Genomic DNA, 19,277 nt, shown 5'->3' with positions numbered 1-19,277 from the left:
CACACATCCCAGAGTGAAGCACCTCTAAGAAGTATAATGGCACAGAATTCAGATGGTCATTAAACTGTTAGTCTGAACAACAATGGATACTTTTTGCTATCTGACATAATTTCCTTAGGGAGTAGTACTAAATTCAATTCAATTCAATTTTCTGATTACAATTCTGTTTATTTGTTATCATGATACAATATTATTCATTATTATTATTAGCAGTAGTAGTAGTAGTACTTGTATTTGTACTTTGGATTTTATTTGAGAGCCACAGTGTCAGGAGCTAATTTAACAGCTACACAAATCCCATCAAAATCAATGCTGATTATGTGGGTTTTATTGAAACTGTTAATGTTTTATCTTAGAAAGATGAGGCAAAAAGAAAAAGGAAACAAAAACACCCAACTTTTGTACGGTAAATTGAATTGCTTAATGCATTGTCCAAGTATGAGAAAAAACAAAAACAAAACAAACAAACAAAAATAAAACCCCCACTAGAGGGCAGTCAAAGTCAAGTTTCTCCCTTTAGAGAACAGTGAGTGTAGCTCAGAAAGCCGGTGTTTATTAAACCACAATGACTGCGACATTTACAAAGATGCAACAGCCTATATGAGAATGGAGAGCAGAATGAAATGTGTAATAAGCTGTTTGTTTTCTTTTTTTTATAGAAGAAAAATCTTTATCAAATCAAAATAAAAATCATTTAAAAAAACAAATATCAACCATAATAAATGCATGTCCTCAAACAGAAGTTTGGAGAGTTAAATAAAATGTTGAAAAGACCCCAAAATATCATATCTGGGTTTGCTACAACAGAAAAAATTCAGAGTATGGCCAAAGTCAGGAAAGTGTTTTGAATGGATACAGCTGGAACAGCATTCCCCTCACTGTCAAATCTACTCCCTCCACTGATTCTTTTAAAACAACGCTTACAAAACTTTTTTTTCATTGGCATTTGAGACTGTCCTATTTGCTCACGGTCTCTTTTGCGGCTTTATAACCACTATATGTTTCATTTCATCAGAACTAAAGATGTCCTCAGCAGCGCCCAGTACCTGAAAGTCAAACATGTTACAGCAGATTCTGCAGTTTAACTCAAACAAGCTCAAACATTTTTTATAAAAAATTACAAATAACATATTTCTGAATCTAATTGATAGCTTTACGTTGTAATTTGAAAACTCCTGGTTTCACACTGAACTTTTTGAAACTTCATAATATTATTATAAAATTATTAATGACTCACCAGTTCTTTCCAGCTTTTAAGGAGGAGTCAATGCAAATGTTTCATTGTTTTCAACATTTATTTGTCTGACTGCTTAGAATGTGACAGAATAGTGGGCAGAAACAGTTGTACAAGATGGACTACTGGACAGCACTGCTACTTTTAACTGTCTGCTGGGCAGGTGACTCTCCCTTTACTGATGTCCTTATGTTTCCTTTCTTTTTCCATTTTTAAATATTTCTCTATTTTTTTCTTGTTGCCAGGTGTGGATGGTCAGACTCTGACAGAATCTGAACCTGCAGTTAAAAGACCAGAAGAATCCCACAGACTGACCTGTACAACATCTGGATTTAACTTTGGAGACTACTGGATGCACTGGATTAGACAGGCCCCTGGCAAAGGGCTGGAGTGGATTGCTTGCATTTCTTTTTGGGCTGGTAGCACTATTAACTACTCTCAGTCAGTCAGAGGCCGGTTTACCATCTCCAGGGACAACAACAAACGGCAGCTGTATCTGCAGATGAACAGTCTGAAGACTGAAGATTCTGCTGTTTATTATTGTGCCCGAGAGCCACAGTAACTGAAGTTGTTTAAGCAGCTGTACAAAATCCCGCAGTCCTCATTATGATACTTTTATCTTGCATCATAACTGTAGTATAATGCAAACATCATCCATACTAATACTAATACAATTAAAACTAATCCTGCTGTAAAGTCTCTATTGCACTTGTCTGAGAAGTTCATTACATTCCTGTCAGTTCACCATTCGGGTCTTCTGTAATTCCGTGAGGACATCAATGGAAAGTTTAGCTGAGAGAAATGTAATTTTGATAATGGAAGGTGATTCCATTATTAAAGGTGTGGCGGTCGGTTAAAAATGATTTCAACTGCAGCAGCTGGAAAGTCTGGAATATGCTCTCTGTTTAAAAAGTCTGAGCCTCTGATCCTATGGGTATCACACAGTAGGAAATGAGTAGTTTGGATGGATCCTTCAGTCACATCCTTTATCAGTAGCTCGCACCTATACCAGTGCACTTGGTAACTGTGTTAAGATTTAGTATAAAAATAAGGCCCAAGAATCTGCTAACCTTCAAGGCTAGAGTATCCTGTAAGAGCCCTCTGAGTAATAATATACAGGGTTTCACCTGGTTGTAAAGAAATGTTAACAATTTGGTACAATTTTACCAAATTATTTATTAAAACAATTTTTAGGGAGCCAAATCCTTGGAAGCTATAATGTAGCAGGATGCTATAGTCCAACATGGGAAAGAAGAGCAGAGAAAAAGACAAAATATATAAATCCAGTTTGTGAGTCCACAGTGTTTGTCAGTGGTTGATCCTCTGGTGTTTCTTGGATCTTAGGAAGCTATTGTCTGCCCATCGAGGGAAATTAGAGGAAGAATAACGTATTCCTCTAGTCAGTAAACCACAGCCATGCCACTCTCTGTCCCTCTCAACACTCATATTGCTGAATATGTAAGGTTCTGATGTTTTCAAATGTCTGACTTGCTCCAGTTAAACTGCAAGATCAGAAACTAACTTAAATGGGGCTTCACCAAAGAGGTCAGGGCAAACTCTGGATTAGACTGGGAAGATTAATCAGGGTTCAAACTTTGTGAGTGATGCGAATTTTCTGCAGAGCTCTGACTTAACATGTGTCAACCAGAACTTTTTACCTTCAGGTCAAATATTGGAAGAAGAACCTGCTGCTATTCTTCTGTACAAAACTCCAGATCACCGCCATATTCTAGATTAATTTTTAAACAGCTGCTGCTGCTGATAGCTAATGTTATTATCAGCAAATATTACTCTCAGTAGCAGTCACTCACTTCAACAGCTCCACCTCCAGAGTTGACAGCAGATAGCAGCTGTTTTTGCAGGTGCATTGGTGAAATGTCTGATTAACACATTTAACAGTTTCACTTCTGCAAAATCCAAAGAGCAAATTAGAGTATTAAACAATCTTGCAATAATAAGTCAGTTAGCATTTTTTAACATAAAGCCATAAGCTTGAAAAATAAAAGGCAGAGCAGTTTCATATCAATTTATTTTTTAAAAATGAGCCAGGACAATGTGCAGTATTTTTATTTTTATTGTTATGTTTTTGCACTCAGTTACACCCGTTTCATTTCCTGAGTTATTATTTTCTGTGGTGCAGTATTTCCTGGTATTTCTGTGACTGAAAACACAATTTGAATACTGAAGCATTCTTGACTTTTGGTGTCATGAAGTTTTAACTTTCAGTAGCACAAAGGTATGAAAAAAGAACTAACTGGCTTACTAACTAGTCAGCTCCTAGTTGGTCAGAATTAGTTAGAATTAGTTAAAATTTCAACAAATTAGTCAAATTTCATTAGAAGAAATTTCTAAAGACATTCTTTAAAAATATATATTTATACATTTATACATTTCTTTTTTTTTTCATTTTTCTCTCTGCTGTACTTTTGAGTTTCAGTTTAATAAATGTAAGTAGGAGGAGCAAACTGGGAACACAGTCTCAAAGGAATCCAGTTTGAATCCAGTTTATATCTTATTTAAAGGGAATTCACAGATTTGAAAACATAACAGGCACTCTCTTATCACGAGTTACACAAAGCAAACACTCCTGTTGTTTGTTCTCTTTGTTTTCCATTTCGCTGAAAGTGGGACCATAACAGAGTCTGAACCAACTGTTAAAAGACCTGGAGAGTCACACAGACTCACATGTACAACATCTGGATTTAACTTTGGAAGCTCAGAGTGGAGCTGGATCAGACAGACTCCAGGAAAAGAGCTGGAGTGGATTGCTTATATAGATATACCTAGTACTATTTCTTGTTACAGCAATGCACATTTGACTTTTATTGTATAAAATGTATAGCTGTGTTTATTTCAGTGAACATATTTAGTTATTAAAATAATAATCCCTACTATTCCTAAAAGGCTTCACTGACAAAGTCTGGTTGTTAACACTTCAAAGCAAATAAGAAAATTATTTTGAACTCAGTTAATCATGAAATTCAAAACTAATATATCCCTGCTGGGCAAATGAAGGGTGAGTTTGAAAATAACCAACTTCATTAGCTGCTCTTTGTTTGTTCACATCCTCACTGTATAACAAGGAGCATGACACTCTTCAGTTACAGACATACAGCTGACTAAATGTCTTATATTAAGAATTCCTGGGAGGTGTAAAATTGTTTTTTTTCCTACACCTTATTGGAAAAATCTGCAGTTATTTGATTTGGTAGACTGTAGGACATTGTTTCTACTTTTGACTGTCTGCTGTACAGATAAAACCCTTTACTGAAACTTTTAGTTTCTTTAAATTTATGACAAAAAACATTTCACTTCTGTTTATTTTCTGTCTTCCATTGAAAGGTGTAAAAAGTCAGAATCCAAACCAGTAGCTAAAAACCCAGGAGATTCCCACAGATTGACCTTTACAGGACCTGGATAAAACTGGGTCACACAGGCTACTGGAAAAGGGCTGGAGTGGATTGCTCACATCTGGAACAGTGCTGGCACCCTGGCACTCTCAGTTAGTTCAAGGCCGGTTTACCATCTCTAGAGACAACAGCAGACAGCAGGTGTATCTGCAGATGAACAGTCTGAAGACTGAAGATTCTGCTGTTTATTATTGTGCTCGAGAGCCACAGTGACTGGAGCCATTTCAGCAGCTGTACAAAATCCTCCATATGTCAGAAGAAATAAGAAATACTCAATTTTTAGAGGACAATATGCATAGAAGTTGGAATAAAAACATTTATTGCAGCTCTCATCATGTCTCACCTCTTCCTTTAGAAAACAGATGGATCACTGATAGCTGCAGCTTTATGCGTGAGTTTAGCTGGAAGACTGAAGTAGCAGACATTTAAAGACTAAGTCAAAACAAAGTCTATTTTTATCTCAGACAAGTTTACAAAGAAACTAAATTGTGGAGTTCTTGGTCCACGGTGCAAATATAATTGTGTACCAAAATTGACAACCGTGGAAGTTGGAAACACTCCATATATAAACACAAACACAACAACAACAATAATAATAATACAAAATATAAATAAAAAATACACTATAATATGGTATTCATTTCATTACATGCATGAAGCTGACCAAAGTGTTGAATGAATATAATTAGTAGTTTTGCTTTGTTGATAATGGGACAGATTTTTGTTGCTCACTTAAAGACCAAGTTCAGCTCCAGCAGAGACACTGACAAAATCTGCAGGTCAAGATCATAGCACAAATACTCAGCAACCTGCAAGACACATCCAAAAACCTTTGCAAATGTGAATAATGATTGTAACCTCCAGGTAATTTACATCTCTTCTTGGGTACAAGCCAGGGACCTTTTGACTTTTAGATGTACGTGTAAACCACTACACTACACTTCCTAACAATTTAAGTAAAGTGTATGACGGTGGATCAGTGAGGGGACAAAGCAGGTCACATCTGTTCAGCTTTGAGACCAAAAATGTTGTCTGCAGTTCTGATACCGCAGCTGCATCCTATTTTACTGGGTTCACTCAATTAAAAACATTAGAAACACAAAGTAATTTAATGAGTGATGGCTACAATGCTAATTTCTGTTTCCACAGATTCTTTTCAGTGACCCTTACACACAGACAGCGAAACTAGTATCAATGAATAATTAAACACAAATAAAAACATGTTTTAGAATTTTGACTTAAAACTAATGTTGCAGATTGTATCAGGACACTAGAGGGCAGTTGGTATTCAGTCTGTCCCTTTAGGAATCTCTCTGATGCATCTTTCTGGTCCATTGGAGTGTGAACGTGAGATAGTAAGCACTTAAGTGTAAGTTTTTGTGATAGGTGAAAGAGGAATGTTCTGAAAAGTGGTCAAGTAGAATAATGCTATATAAGAACCAGTTCATTTAACACTCAGAGTACCACATATAATAGAAACAGAACCTCACTTATGCCTGGCTCCTTTTGTAAATATCTATCTGTCATATAAAAATAATGATTTTCAGAATTAGATATATCAAACTGAACCAGAGTCGCTCTGTGGTAAAGAGCATAAAAGATAGTGAAGGTCTGTCTTTTAAAAACCAAACAAACAAACAAAAACTAATGAATAAATCAATTTACAATTTGTGAATGACACTGTTATTAAAAATCTTAAAATGAATGAAAGAGAATGAATGAGAAGATTATTCTCCAACTAATTAGTTAGAATTCATCTGGATGAATCTATGAAGACATGTTGATTAGTATAGATTTTGTGTATTTCTGCACCAGTTGATTGTTTGTGATATTCTCTGCTCCACTTTTGAATTAAAATTTTTAATAAACAGGAAGAAGAGCTGATTGCAAACAAATTCTCACAGGAATCCCGTTCAGTTAATTTATATGGGTGATTCATAGATTTAAAAACATACCAGGCAAAATGAAATAATAACACTTTTAAATGTCTTTTAAATGTGCACAACACATCACTAAGAGGAATGTTAAGAGAGATGAGCTAGGCAAATCCTCCTCTGAGCTACAAACATGAGGCAGATATGTATTATAAATAGATTTGTCATAAAAGATGACATTTACCAGGTATGAAAGAAGGCTGTAGACAGAGGACTGATATAGATATTCGATCTTTTCCAGAGTGTTTAGTTTAAACAGCAGATGTGTGCAGCAGCAGCCAATGCTCAAGAACCTTACAGTAAATATTGAGTTTCCTTTTTTTCAATGCCTGTAAATTTTGTTAATCTGATTTTTGAAAAGAAACTAGTGTAAATGTGGCTTCACATTAATTATTCAATATTTTAAGTCTCCTAGTTTTAAGGTTGAGTCAATGCAAATACTTAGATGTCTTTGGCGTCTATTTCACTGCCTGTTGTCAAGTGATAAGAGAATAGTGGACAGGCAAAGACATGATCAAAAATAATGGACTTTATGACACTGTTGTTAGTTTTGATTGTCTGCTGTGCAGGTAAAACTCTCCACTGAAACTCATTTCACATTCTTTTACCTGACTATAAAATTCAATTATTTTTCATTATTTTCTGTTTATTCTGTGTGTTAGTCTGTTTATTTCTGTTGACATGTGTTGATGGTCAGACTCTGACAGAATCTGAACCAGCAATTAAAAGACCAGGAGATTCCCACAGACTGACTTGTGCAGGATCTGGATATAGCTTTGGTGGCTACAGTATGCCCTGGATCAGACAGGCTCCTGGAAAAGGGCTGGAGTGGCTGGCTTATATTTACAGCGATGGTAGTGGAACTTTCTACTCAGTCCAAGGCCGTTTTACCATCTCCAGAGACAACAGCAAACAGCAGCCGTGTCTACAGGGTGGGCCATTTATATGGATACACCGTAATAACATGGGAATGGTTGGTGATATTAAAGTCCTGTTTGTGGCACATTAGTATATGTGAGGGGGCAAACTCCTCAAGATGGGTGGTGACCATTTAGAAGTCGGCCATCTTGGATACAACTTTTGTTTTTTCAATAGGAAGAGGGCCATGTGACACATCAAACCTATTGGTAATGTCACAAGAAAAACAATGGTGTGCTTGGTTTCAATGTAACTTTATTCTTTCATGAGTTATTTACAAGTTTCTCTTTGTTCACAGCCATTGACATGTTGAAGAGGTTAACACGTGAGGAGCGGATCGAAATTGTGTTGATATCTGGTGAACGTAGTAAACGGGTCATTGCAGCAGATTTCAATGCAAGACACCCTACGAGACCACCCATCTCCCATGCTACAGTTAGCCAACTGCTTGCTAAGTTTCGTGAAACTGGTTCAGTGTTGGATTTGCCAAAATGTGGACGCAAGAAAACTGTCACTAATGAAGAAACATCGGTGGCTGTCCTAGCTTCATCCAGCAAGAGCCCACAGCGTAGCACTCGCCGCATGTCACTGGAGAGTGGCATTAGTCGAACATCCCTTCGGTGGATATTAGCTACTCATAAATGGCACCCTTACAAACTCCAGCTACTGCAGCATCTCAACGAGGATGATCCAGATCAGTACACAGAATTTGCAGAATGGGCAAAACAAAAATTGGAACAGGACCCTCAGTTCACGCAGAAGATTTTGTTCAGTGATGAGGCAAACTTTTATGTGAATGGTGAAGTTAACAAACAAAACCACCGCTATTGGTCTGACACTAACCCACATTGGATGGATCCCTCCAAGACTGTTGGACCAACAAAAGTGATGGTTTGGTGTGGTATATGGGGTAAAACGACAGTGGGTCCATTCTTCATCAATGGAAACCTCAAGGCCACTGGATATTTGAAATTGCTACATGATGATGTGTTTCCCTCTTTATGCACTGAAGCTGGCACGTTCCCTGGGTTTTTCCAGCTAAATGGTGCACCACCGCATTATGGGTGCCAGGTCCGAGCATTCCTAGATGAACAGTTTCCTGGAAAGTGGATTGGTCGTCATGGGCCAGTTGAATGGCCCCCAAGGTCTCCCGATCTGACCCCCTTGGACTTTTATCTTTGGGGTCATCTGAAGGCAATTGTCTATGGTGTGAAGATACGAGATGTGCAGCACCTGAAACTACGGATACTGGATGCCTGTGCTGGCATTTCTCCTGCGGTGTTGCTATCAGTGTGTGAAGAGTGGGAGAAGAGGGTTGCATTGACAATCCAACACAATGGGCAGCACATTGAACACATTTTATAAGTGGTCAGAAACTTGTAAATAACTCATGAAAGAATAAAGTTACGTTGAAACCAAGCACACCATTGTTTTTCTTGTGACATTACCAATAAGTTTGATGTGTCACATGGCCCTCTTCCTATTGAAAAAACAAAAGTTGTATCCAAGATGGCCGACTTCTAAATGGCCACCACCCATCTTGAGGAGTTTGCCCCCTCACATATACTAATGTGCCACAAACAGGACTTTAATATCACCAACCATTCCCATTTTATTACGGTGTATCCATATAAATGGCCCACCCTGTACAGATGAACAGTCTGAAGACTAAGAATTCTCCTGTTTATTACTGTGCTCAAAATCCACAGTGACTGAAGTTATTTCAGCAGCTGTACAAAATCCTACAGTCCTTGTGCATTTAGCAGTAAAAACAAAGCAAAACAAAATGGCTGTAAACTAAATTTGTAATAAAAGTAAAAAAAATAGTCCAATGTTAATATATTTTATTTTATTTATTTATTTAACATCACTGGGTTAGATGTATTCTTGTGAAAAAATATAATTTAAATGGCAGCCGACTGCTCACTACAGATACTTAACCACAGTTTTCACTGTAGCTCTTAATGCTAGCAAAATGTCATCTACACTTATGTGCCCATGCCTTTATACAAATAATTTTGATTTTTTGCTTTTGTCTAGAGGGAGGGGGACTCATCAAAAGTGCCCAAAAATCTCCCATACTGCATCACTGAAAACAATCTCAGAAATAAAGACATTACCCAACAAAAGCAACAAAGCTGATTTTATATTTTGACAATAAGTAAATTCAAGCAAAACACAGATCAAGCTAGAGGCCAAGAGAGGCATTTCAAAACCTAGTGATGAATATTAATAAGAAAAACAAAAAGAAGAAGGTAAAAAAAAGCACTGGAAGGGTATTACTGCAAGTACAAGCAGGTTAAAAGTGACGATTAAAGAGAATTAAGAATCTAATAGGAGGTCAATTAAAAGCAAATATAAAAACATTATAATTGTTAAAAATCATCAGTAGGAAGAGATGATAAAACATTATAAAAGACATACTTAAAGTAGCTGAAACTAGAAGCACAGAGTAAAGAGCGAAAGCAATTTAAAAGGGTGATAATCACATTAATCTCTGGCCCAAATAAATGCAAATCCAGTTTTGGCGATGATTCAGTAAAACATAGTGCAGCACTCTGTAGAGGAATTTTATTTTATGTATTATCCACATTATTTTATTGTATAATGCCTTAGTGCCACTGGATTTTAGCATGTCTCGAAAAAAAAAAAAATAATTAATCAGCACCCCTCTACCAGAAACATAAATTTCAACGGACCAAACTCACTGATGGTAGGTACTGGCCGTCCATATACAGCGTCACAATGCTGAAACTAACAGTATTCAAATGTTAAAAGAAAAAAGATTTAATAATTCAACCTATTACAACACAGTCGTATGTGTTACATCTGGTGTGGTGTTCATTTCAATGAATAAATCTCATCATATTTTAATATTTAATATCCACAATTATTATTTTATTTATATTTATTTTCATAGTGAGACTCAGATCAACATAAAAAACACCTCAAAACACTGAAAGCAGGTTAAAATTTCATTTAATGTGGCTTTTTGATCTCTCACGTTTGTGCTAAAACTGGGTAAAACTTATTCTTTTCCAAAAATATCACCATTTATTGTAGACACAGTGAATATATTAGGAAATATATATGTAGATTTGAAACAAAAGAATGCATTTACTAGATATGATAGAGGCCTGTGTCCTGTGTTCAGCTTGAGAGAGTGTCCTTTCATCCAATTAAGCAAAAGTTAACAGTCTGCAGCCTACGCAGGTGGCCTTGGAAGGATATGGACAAATAGTCAAACAGTCCTGATATCAAGTAGAATTTTTTCTTGTTCCTGTCAGCGGCCTTTGGGCGTCCAGCTGGCGCCAAGCGGGGGTGGTGGTGATAAGATAAGATAACCTTTATTAGTCCCACACATGGGAAATTACGTGCTTCGGGGTTTGTACGTGCTTTGTTTCTAGCGGCCACCGTAAATATACTTTTATTTATTCACTCCACATAAAATGTAATAAATAAATCATATAATACAAAAACCAAAGATTTACATTGAAACTTTTAACTATTTAAATTTGCAGCTTTTTCCTTTTAAACAAATTTAAAGTGAAACAACACAAAACACTGCAAACCACAACACAATTAAATATAAATTAAAATATGAAAACAAAAAGAAGACGCACATTCTCTGTCGTATGGGCCTGCATGAATAAACTTTCTGAATCCTTTATCATCTGCAACTGAAAATAGTTGGGGATGATTACTATAGCTTTCTAATGTGACCTTGTTGTCCCTGGCTCTATAGGGTGTGTCCAGATTCATGGGCTGAGGTCGGGTAGGCCAGAAGTAAACGGCTGTGAAATTGGACGGTCTAGCCTGATCTACTCCCGCCCTTAATCCAGAGTATTCAGCGCCACAGCACGAAAAGCGAAAATGGACCCCGAAATCTTGCTCCGTTTTTTGTGTACATTTTTAATTATCGACGAGCTCAAAAAACTGTGTCGCCATCGTCATTGCCGGCATGTTTTGTACTGCAGGCTCATCAGAGAAAATCATATCCAGGTAAAACTATTAATCTAGACGCATTTAAGAATTAGCTAGTTTTATGGATAATTTCAGTGACTGAATGACGGCGGTCATTCAGAATATATGAACAAAATCTCTTAGAAAATGTTCTTCTATAAGTTTCAATTTATTTTCAATAATTCATATGATCCTGTTACTTATTTGTGTTCATAAAATGGCAGTAAAATTGTCAGAAAGCTGAAAACAGGGTTATTTTTGAGTTCACAAAAAAGCTTAGCTACACAGATGAAATGTCTAAAATGTTATTTCTCAGTGATAGTATATTTTACTCAAGCTTAGTAATCACAATAATGCTTTGATGTCATAAAATAAATGAAGTCATACCTTTCTATTAAAATTGTTTATGCTGTTCCCCACCTTTTCCTTAACCAGACAAGGCTGTTGTACTGCAGGATTAACCAAAGTGTACCAGTCCTGGACCATTTTTTTAACCAGGAGGATCAAAGACCTGATTTTCGGCTAAGCAGGGAGTCTCTGGCAGTGTTGCTAAATCTCCTGAACCAGGATCGGCGGGGGTGCCACAATTGAGATCCTGGTGTTTCTTTTCTGGTTGGCAAGTGGAGCATCCTACAGGGTGGTCTCAAGAGTGTTTGAGATGTCTTGTTCTACTGTCCACTACATCGTCCACCAAGTCACAAAAGAGGTGTTGGCCATTCGCTACCAGGTCATCCACCTCCCAACAACCCAAGAGGACCTGGAAGTAGTGTCCCCTGGGTTTGCAGGGCTGGCACGCCACATACGCATCAAGTGTCCAAGCGGCCCTGATGGTCAGTGCTATAGGAACAGAAAACTGTTTTCATCCATCATCTTGCAGGCGGTTTGTGACCATCGGGGCCGCTTCATTTACACATACGTGGGCTGGCCTGGGTTGGTGCATGATTCCAGGGTGCTCCGCCACAGCCCACTGTACAGTCAGTCAGTCTACCCTCCTCCAGGGCATTTCATCCTCGTAGATGGAGGGTACCCATGCCTCCAGCATCCACTCCCCCTTATCACACCCTACAAGAGGCCAGTCCAAGGTGTGGGAGCCCAGCGCTTTAACAGCCATCATTCCAGGGCACGCTCCATCATAGAGCGTGCTTTTGGGATGATGAAGAACAGGTTCAGGGCCATCTTCCTGCAAGTGCTGGAGGTGGACCACACCTTTGTACCTCATGTAAGTGACCACCCAATGTCAAATTAATTGTGTATATATATATACATATATGTGTATATGTATGTGTGTGTATGTAAGAATAATGTGTGTATGTATATCACTACAGCATGTGCCGTCCTCCACAACATCTGCCTCAGTGCTGGCGACATTGTGGCTCCTGAGGATGAACCTGAGGAAGATGGAGCAGAGGATGATGAGGGGGAGCCTGGTTTGGAGGCAGTCAGTGGTGCTCTTTGGCGGGACCAGCTGTCTGCCGAGGTGTCTGCCCTGGAGGAGGTACCACCAAACCATGACTACTGTTAACAGGCAAGTAAACATTTACCTAGGCATCTTTTTTAATAGCACTTTTTCAAACCGTTGTCTGCTACAGAGTCACAAGTATTATACTAGTAGTAATATAGAATCCACTTTTTCCGGTTTGCGTATTTCTGAAAAACCTCTTAGTGGTGTGGCAGCCGTCGATTGAGCCAGCCCTGCAAACCCGTGGATGGACGATGCAGTGGACAGAGGGAGGAAGCATCCTAAAACTCTCTTTGCAGACCACCCTGTGTGATTCTCCACTCTCCAACCAGAAAAGACAAACCACGGGTCACAGTCGCAGCACCCCATCCATGTCTGACCTTCCTTTGGCAGATCCAGCAACACTGCCAGAGATTTTCTGTTTGTGTTCTATCAAACCATATTTAAAAAAAAACGGCCCAGGAACAGGTCACTTAGGTTAGTCCTGTGTGAAAAATTGTAAATATTTGTATATATTTTTTCCTTCTGTGACTAAAATTCAAGTTTTAGAAATATTCTTGTTTTATTGTTATTTACCTTTAAATATCAATTTAAAACTCTTCAAAGTTTGATTAATGTTCATACATGTTAAAAACAACTGTAAATAAAATGAGTTCAGTGAAATTTGTTTTCATCAATTTATTCATAATGAAAAACCTTTTAAAATAACACAACAAATAAGTAAGTAAGAAGAGTAAAAATGTAGTGTCAGTGGCACAGTGGCCCGTGGAAATGGGATGGACTCAAGTGCAGTTTCAAAACCGGAGGCTTGAGGTGCGGTGTAACAGAAGAGTCTTTATTCACAACGCTTGGCATAAATTATAATATGAAAACAAAAAGAACATGCATATTCTCTGTCATATGGACCTGCATGACTAACTTTCTGAATCCTTTATCATCTGCAACTGAAAATAGTTGTGGATGATTACTACACCTTTCTAATGTGACGTTGTTGTCCCTGGCTCTCTGTCTCTCCCTCCTGCTCTGTTCCTGTGCTACTGAGTGTAACTACCGCCCCTCCCCCCTCTGCCCAATGTAAAGCACAAGGCTCGCGTGCGGAGTGAAGCGAAAAAAAGTGCGAGAGAGAGGCTGAGAGAAAGAAAAAAAAACCCAAGGCTCGCGATAAGGAGCCGGCTCGCGTCGTTCACGTCAAAGAACCGGCTCTAAGAGCCATTTCGTTCGAGACCGACCCATCACTACAAGTTACTAAACATGGCAGAACCAAAGAAGCGAAAGGTAGAAAGTGAGTGCAGAAAATTTCAGACACGGTGGGAGAGTGAATATTTCTTCAAAGAATCCAAGGGGAAGTGTCTGTTTGATCTGCACTGAAACTGTGGCAATTATGAAAGAGTATAATGTACGACGTCATTGAAACCAAACGTCAGGCCTATGCATCCTACACTGGTGCTGAGTGAGAGCAGAAATTAAAGCAAAGGGTAGCTATCCTGCAGGGTCAGCAACAGTATTTTTTTCGTGCTCGAAAGGTCCAAGAAAAGGCTACAATAGCCAGCTATGAGGTCGCCCAACTCATCGCAAGACATGGCAAGCCTTTTTCAGATGGAGACCTCATAAAACACTGCCTCGTTAAAGTCACCGAAATAATGTGCCTGGAAAAAGTGCAGGACTTAAACAACGTCAGCATGTCCAGAAATACAGTTGTGCAACGCACTGAGGACTTGTCAGCCAACATTAAACTGCAACTGTCTGATAAAGCTGTGCTTTTGATTTTTACTCCATCGCAAGTGATGAGAGCACCGATGCCACAGACACTGCACAGCTGCTAATTGTTTTACGGGAAGTGGACGAGAGCACAAGCACTTTAGGTGAGTAAAAAATATATTCCACAGTACCCGTGTGTTAATGTGCAGGTACACATGCTTCAAATATCAATAATGCGCATCAATTCTGTCACCACCCTGCTTTTGCGCACCACTTTCTTATATGCGTTTATTTTGTTAACACACAGCCCAGATAGCAAGGAGACATTGAACAGATGTTGATTTTCCATCTGAACCATCAGAATCGTCACATTGGTACATCCCTCCAGGTAACCATTGTCTTGTACAGTAGAGCGGGACATTAGATGTACTCTCAGCGGAATTGACCGGAGAAGGCATCAGTTCATGCACTGCACTGGCCTGCACCACGATTAGTATAAGGTAAGAATGAATGACTTTTGTTCTATTCGTTATTTCCACGGTTGCATTTGAATAACAGTAAAAAAAAAAAACTTGTTAATGTAAAGTTTCGGACAAAATGTGGGAGCCCGAAATTGTGTCTACTTTCATCTTACAATCCGGCAACAAATAAATTGCACTGCGAACAAAGTCTATCAACAAAGAAAACATTTTCGTTTCATACTTTTCCGTTATATTCCCTTACAAAGCTAGCTTTAACGCTTCGAGGGTTCTTGCCATCGCCTCGGCGCTTGACCCAGACTTTCGCTCTGTAGTTGCTTTTTAGCATGGTACTACAAAAAATTGTAAATCTGTGATATGTGATTGATAAACGTAAAGGTAACTGTATAAATGTGTTCAATGACTTTGTTACTTTTAATGATTGGAGAGCACCCGCTTTGATTCGCACTCAATTCAAACTTTACATTGCACGTTCACCTAACTTTACGCTGCACGCTCACCTACCTTGCGTTTGCACCTTTTGTCCACACGTAAACTGCGTTTTCGTTAACTGAAAACTGAGATTTTTAAAGACGCCTGCCAGGGTGGATATTTTCGAAAACTCTGTTTTAGCATTTACGTGTGGACGAGGAAAACGGAGAAAACGCAGCGTCAAAGGTGTGCGCCTATTTTGACGCCACATTGTGCGCCAAGTTTTTGTCTCGGTGCCATAAATTCCTACAATGGCAGACTTAGACAAAATACTGTTAATTTTATTATCTTCAGTGTTTAAATGCTTACATATACACACGCAGTTACTGTCCCTTCAGACATAGGACTCGGTTCAGCTTCTATGAGCCGTCTTTCTATCTAGTTTTCCCTCTTCATTGACATTGTTCCCTATTTTTCCTCTTTTTTACAGATCTGTTTTGGTAACTACCATTCACCCATCAATAAGTAAGAAACTCACGTCCTTAAATAAATTCCTAGTGTTAAACAATTTGCTTATTTGGCTATTTCCAAATATAGCACTGTTTGTTTAATCTGATATACACTGACAATGACATCACGCTGGTCAAGGAGTTTCCTGTGTGTGTTGTTATAAATCAAACTGTAACTTTAGGAAAAAATATTCCAAAAGCACATTTGTAATTACTTATGACCGTTTTCAACTTTTTTTCTTTAGACCAAATCCCCTGTACACATATAGTGACTCAGAGGATGAGCAGCCCCAGGTTTCCCCAGGCCCCTCGAGTGAAAATACCAGGTAATAAAATACTGTCTAGTGTCTTTGTACATGTCTGTGTGTGACACAAGGAAACTTTTTTGACAAGTTGTCTGTATTCTTAAATACTTAAAAAAAATTATCTTTTTCTAAACAGCCCTCACCACTCCGCAGTCTTCCCCCCAGCCCACTGACAGCAGGCATCATAATGCCCCACCCAGCTTCCGGCACCTTTCGCCACTCCGGCACAACACGCAAACCGACACAGCTTTGCGATCTCCCCAGCATGCAGAGTATGATGTCGAGGCCTTCCCTATAGATGGTATGCTTTTAAAATTGTTTTAAAGCTGAATCACAATGTCATTGTACTCTTATCTTCAAAACACCAGTTTATACTCCTGAATGTCATCTTGTTGTGATTTGTTTTTCTGTAGATTCCAGAGACTCTGTGAGGCCACTATTACAAGGCAAGTTCGAAAATCTTGGAATTTCAGATTTTACATGGTATAAATGGTAAATGGCCTATATTTGTACAGTGCTTTAACTAGTCCCTAAGGACCCCAAAGCGCTTTACACATTCAGTCATCCACCCATTCACACATAATTCACGCACTGGTGATGGCAGCTACATATACAAATATCAAATATATGTGACAGGCAAAAACTCTTAGCTGTTAGAACAACTTATACTTGAATGCAGAATGTTACACAATCACTTATGGATATATTAAGTTTTTTGCCTCTCACTGCTTAAGCCATTAATCTTTCTAGAATTGTTTTTTTAAACAGATGCGACCTCACAAAAGATATTAACTATGCTGTCAGACCTGACGAGAGCTGTTAACGAACTCCGTGAGGAGGTCAGAGCCATCCGCAATACCGGCTGCAATGAATCGGTAGATGCTGGGGTACTGCCTCTGGATTTGCCCTTGCACAACATTGAGGAGCTAAACAATGCAGAGGCAGCTCTTCAATCACAAGAGGCAAATAAGGCAATGGTAAGATTATATAAAGGTTATGTACACTTTGTAACTATAAAGTGTAATAGCTGTCAGATGTGATTTAAATACATAACAACAGCCTGTTGATTAAACACACAAGCACTTGCATACACATTTAAGACATGAGACACGCTAATTCCATCTCTTAAAATGTGTCTATAGGTGAGACGCTTTGCCTTGATTGGCGGGACCACACTGGAGGTGCGAGTCCGCCGTGTAATGGCTTATGCCATTACAAACGAGCTGGCCTCGGTACTAAACTGGGCAGGGAAAAAAACCAAGGACCAGACAAAGCAAAAAAGGGCATTTAAAGATACGGCGCTCTGCAAATGCATATTTTGTAAGTTTTACTGTTTTTTTGCTATATTACTTTGTCTTTCTTAATAACAAGACTTTCATATCCGGTTAATCTGGAGATGGAGTCTTTGGTCTTTGGCTTGTTTAGTCCTCGGGTTGTAGTTTGTACAGCCCGAGGACCCCATGTTTATTTTGTTTTAAAGGATACACGGCACACCATGCTAAGACTTGTCACTTTTTCCGCTCATAGCTCTTTGGGAATCAAATGCGGCAGTTTGCAGATTTACGCCTGGTGACTTTCATGTTTATCAGCCTAGGAGTTTACATACTTTCTCCCCGCTGAAGACAGTTAACAAGAGCTTATTCATGTGCTCTAATTCACTTTTTTTGTTTGTGTGTGTGTGTGTGTGTGTGTGTGTATTTTTGTCCTAGATGGCCTGACGCAGCAGTTAGGGGCAAACTCTATGTCCGAGTTTGTCTTTGCACAAGCAGTGCAGAAAGGGCTCCGATACACCCCAGATCATTTGGGTGGTGCAGAACACACATCATGCATCCCCATCCCGGAGTAAAAAATTACAAACTTCTGTGAAACATAAATGTAAATAGGAAACTGTCTTTTAATAAAGTATTTAGCAAACAAAACATGCCTATTGACCTTTTTTTGTTTATTTTTTTTTCTCTGTTACATCACATGCAATGCTTTCTTATTTTAAGATATTAATATTGACATGATACATTGTGACAAATTTGTTTTTTTTTTATAAAGGGTGTCCAATTTGAGGAATAAGTACAATTATGTGTTTAGGTGGTTTAAGTATTTCCAGTCATGATTTAACTGTTGTTTTAATAAAAAGCAACTGTGTGAAAGAGGTGGAAAATCAACACCATAGCTCAACAGTGTTTCAATATCAGAATCTGACATTGTTTCAATGTCAACAGTATTAGAAACTATAACGTTGAATCAATGTCAGGTTTCAACATTGATTCAACATCAAAACCTGACGTTGTTTCAACATTAAAAAAGGGTGCAAGAGTGACGTTAGGTCAACGTCACACTTCAACGTTGATTCAATGACATCGCCTGATATTGACTCAACATTGTTTCAATGTTTCCTTGCTATCTGGGAGAGTACACACCGCTGTGCACAGCGCAGGCACACGCAAAATCAGCTGATCTCATCTGATGCAGATCTGCTCCTTGATCAAGTGACATTCGTCCAGATTTTTGGCACGAGGGGCGTACGATCAGCACCGCAGCTGGATGGCCCGATTTACATACCGGGCGCAGCTGATACTCATAATAATAATTTACTAAAATTAGTTATTAAGTCTGTTTTTAAGTCCAGTTCAATCTGTTAATGTTGATAACGGTTTCAAACGAACGTTAATAGGTGTGTTGCTAAGCCTAATAACTTAAATAACAAGCTTGAAATGTACCCGTCCCATTTTCCCCTTTATTGTTTTTTCTCTGTACTGTAAATCTTCCGTCTAAGAAGAAATCTGAGGCTGCTGTTCTGAGAATGAGCTACCAAAGCTTTTTCACAATAAATCAATAAAGATCCATTTATGGAAAGCTGTAATGAAGGCAGCTTTGTCTTTAATTATATTCAACAATATAACATATTTGACCCCTTTTAAGTGATTTTTCTGACTTTAATACACTAAAGTTAAGGTTATATA

General features: G+C 38.4%; 2 protein-coding genes and 1 pseudogene across 3 annotated transcripts in view; all 3 read left to right on the top strand.

The window, feature by feature from the left end:
- The window catches only part of LOC146388767 (uncharacterized), a 162,268-nt gene that overhangs the window by 24,104 nt on the left and 118,887 nt on the right, over positions 1 to 19,277 (top strand). The window lies entirely within an intron of this gene.
- Positions 1,340 to 4,857, top strand: LOC146388773 (immunoglobulin heavy variable 3-43 pseudogene; annotated as a pseudogene). The gene is made up of 3 exons (XR_014799994.1): positions 1,340 to 1,397; positions 1,480 to 1,653; positions 4,715 to 4,857. The product of XR_014799994.1 is annotated as an immunoglobulin heavy variable 3-43 pseudogene (transcript).
- LOC146388772 (uncharacterized) lies at positions 14,313 to 18,166 on the top strand. The gene is made up of 7 exons (XM_084924827.1): positions 14,313 to 14,368; positions 14,701 to 14,780; positions 16,261 to 16,341; positions 16,457 to 16,621; positions 17,089 to 17,297; positions 17,463 to 17,640; positions 18,030 to 18,166. The coding sequence occupies exons 1-7, from the start codon at positions 14,313 to 14,315 to the stop codon at positions 18,164 to 18,166; spliced, it is 906 nt and encodes a 301-aa protein (XP_084780953.1).

The sequence above is a fragment of the Perissodus microlepis genome, chromosome 4 (assembly GCF_051167445.1).
Source record: "Perissodus microlepis isolate ML-2025 ecotype Zambia chromosome 4, ASM5116744v1, whole genome shotgun sequence".
Lineage (NCBI taxonomy): Eukaryota > Metazoa > Chordata > Actinopteri > Cichliformes > Cichlidae > Perissodus > Perissodus microlepis.
Note: the sequence above shows the minus strand (reverse complement) of the source record. Positions and strands in the feature narration are given on the sequence as shown.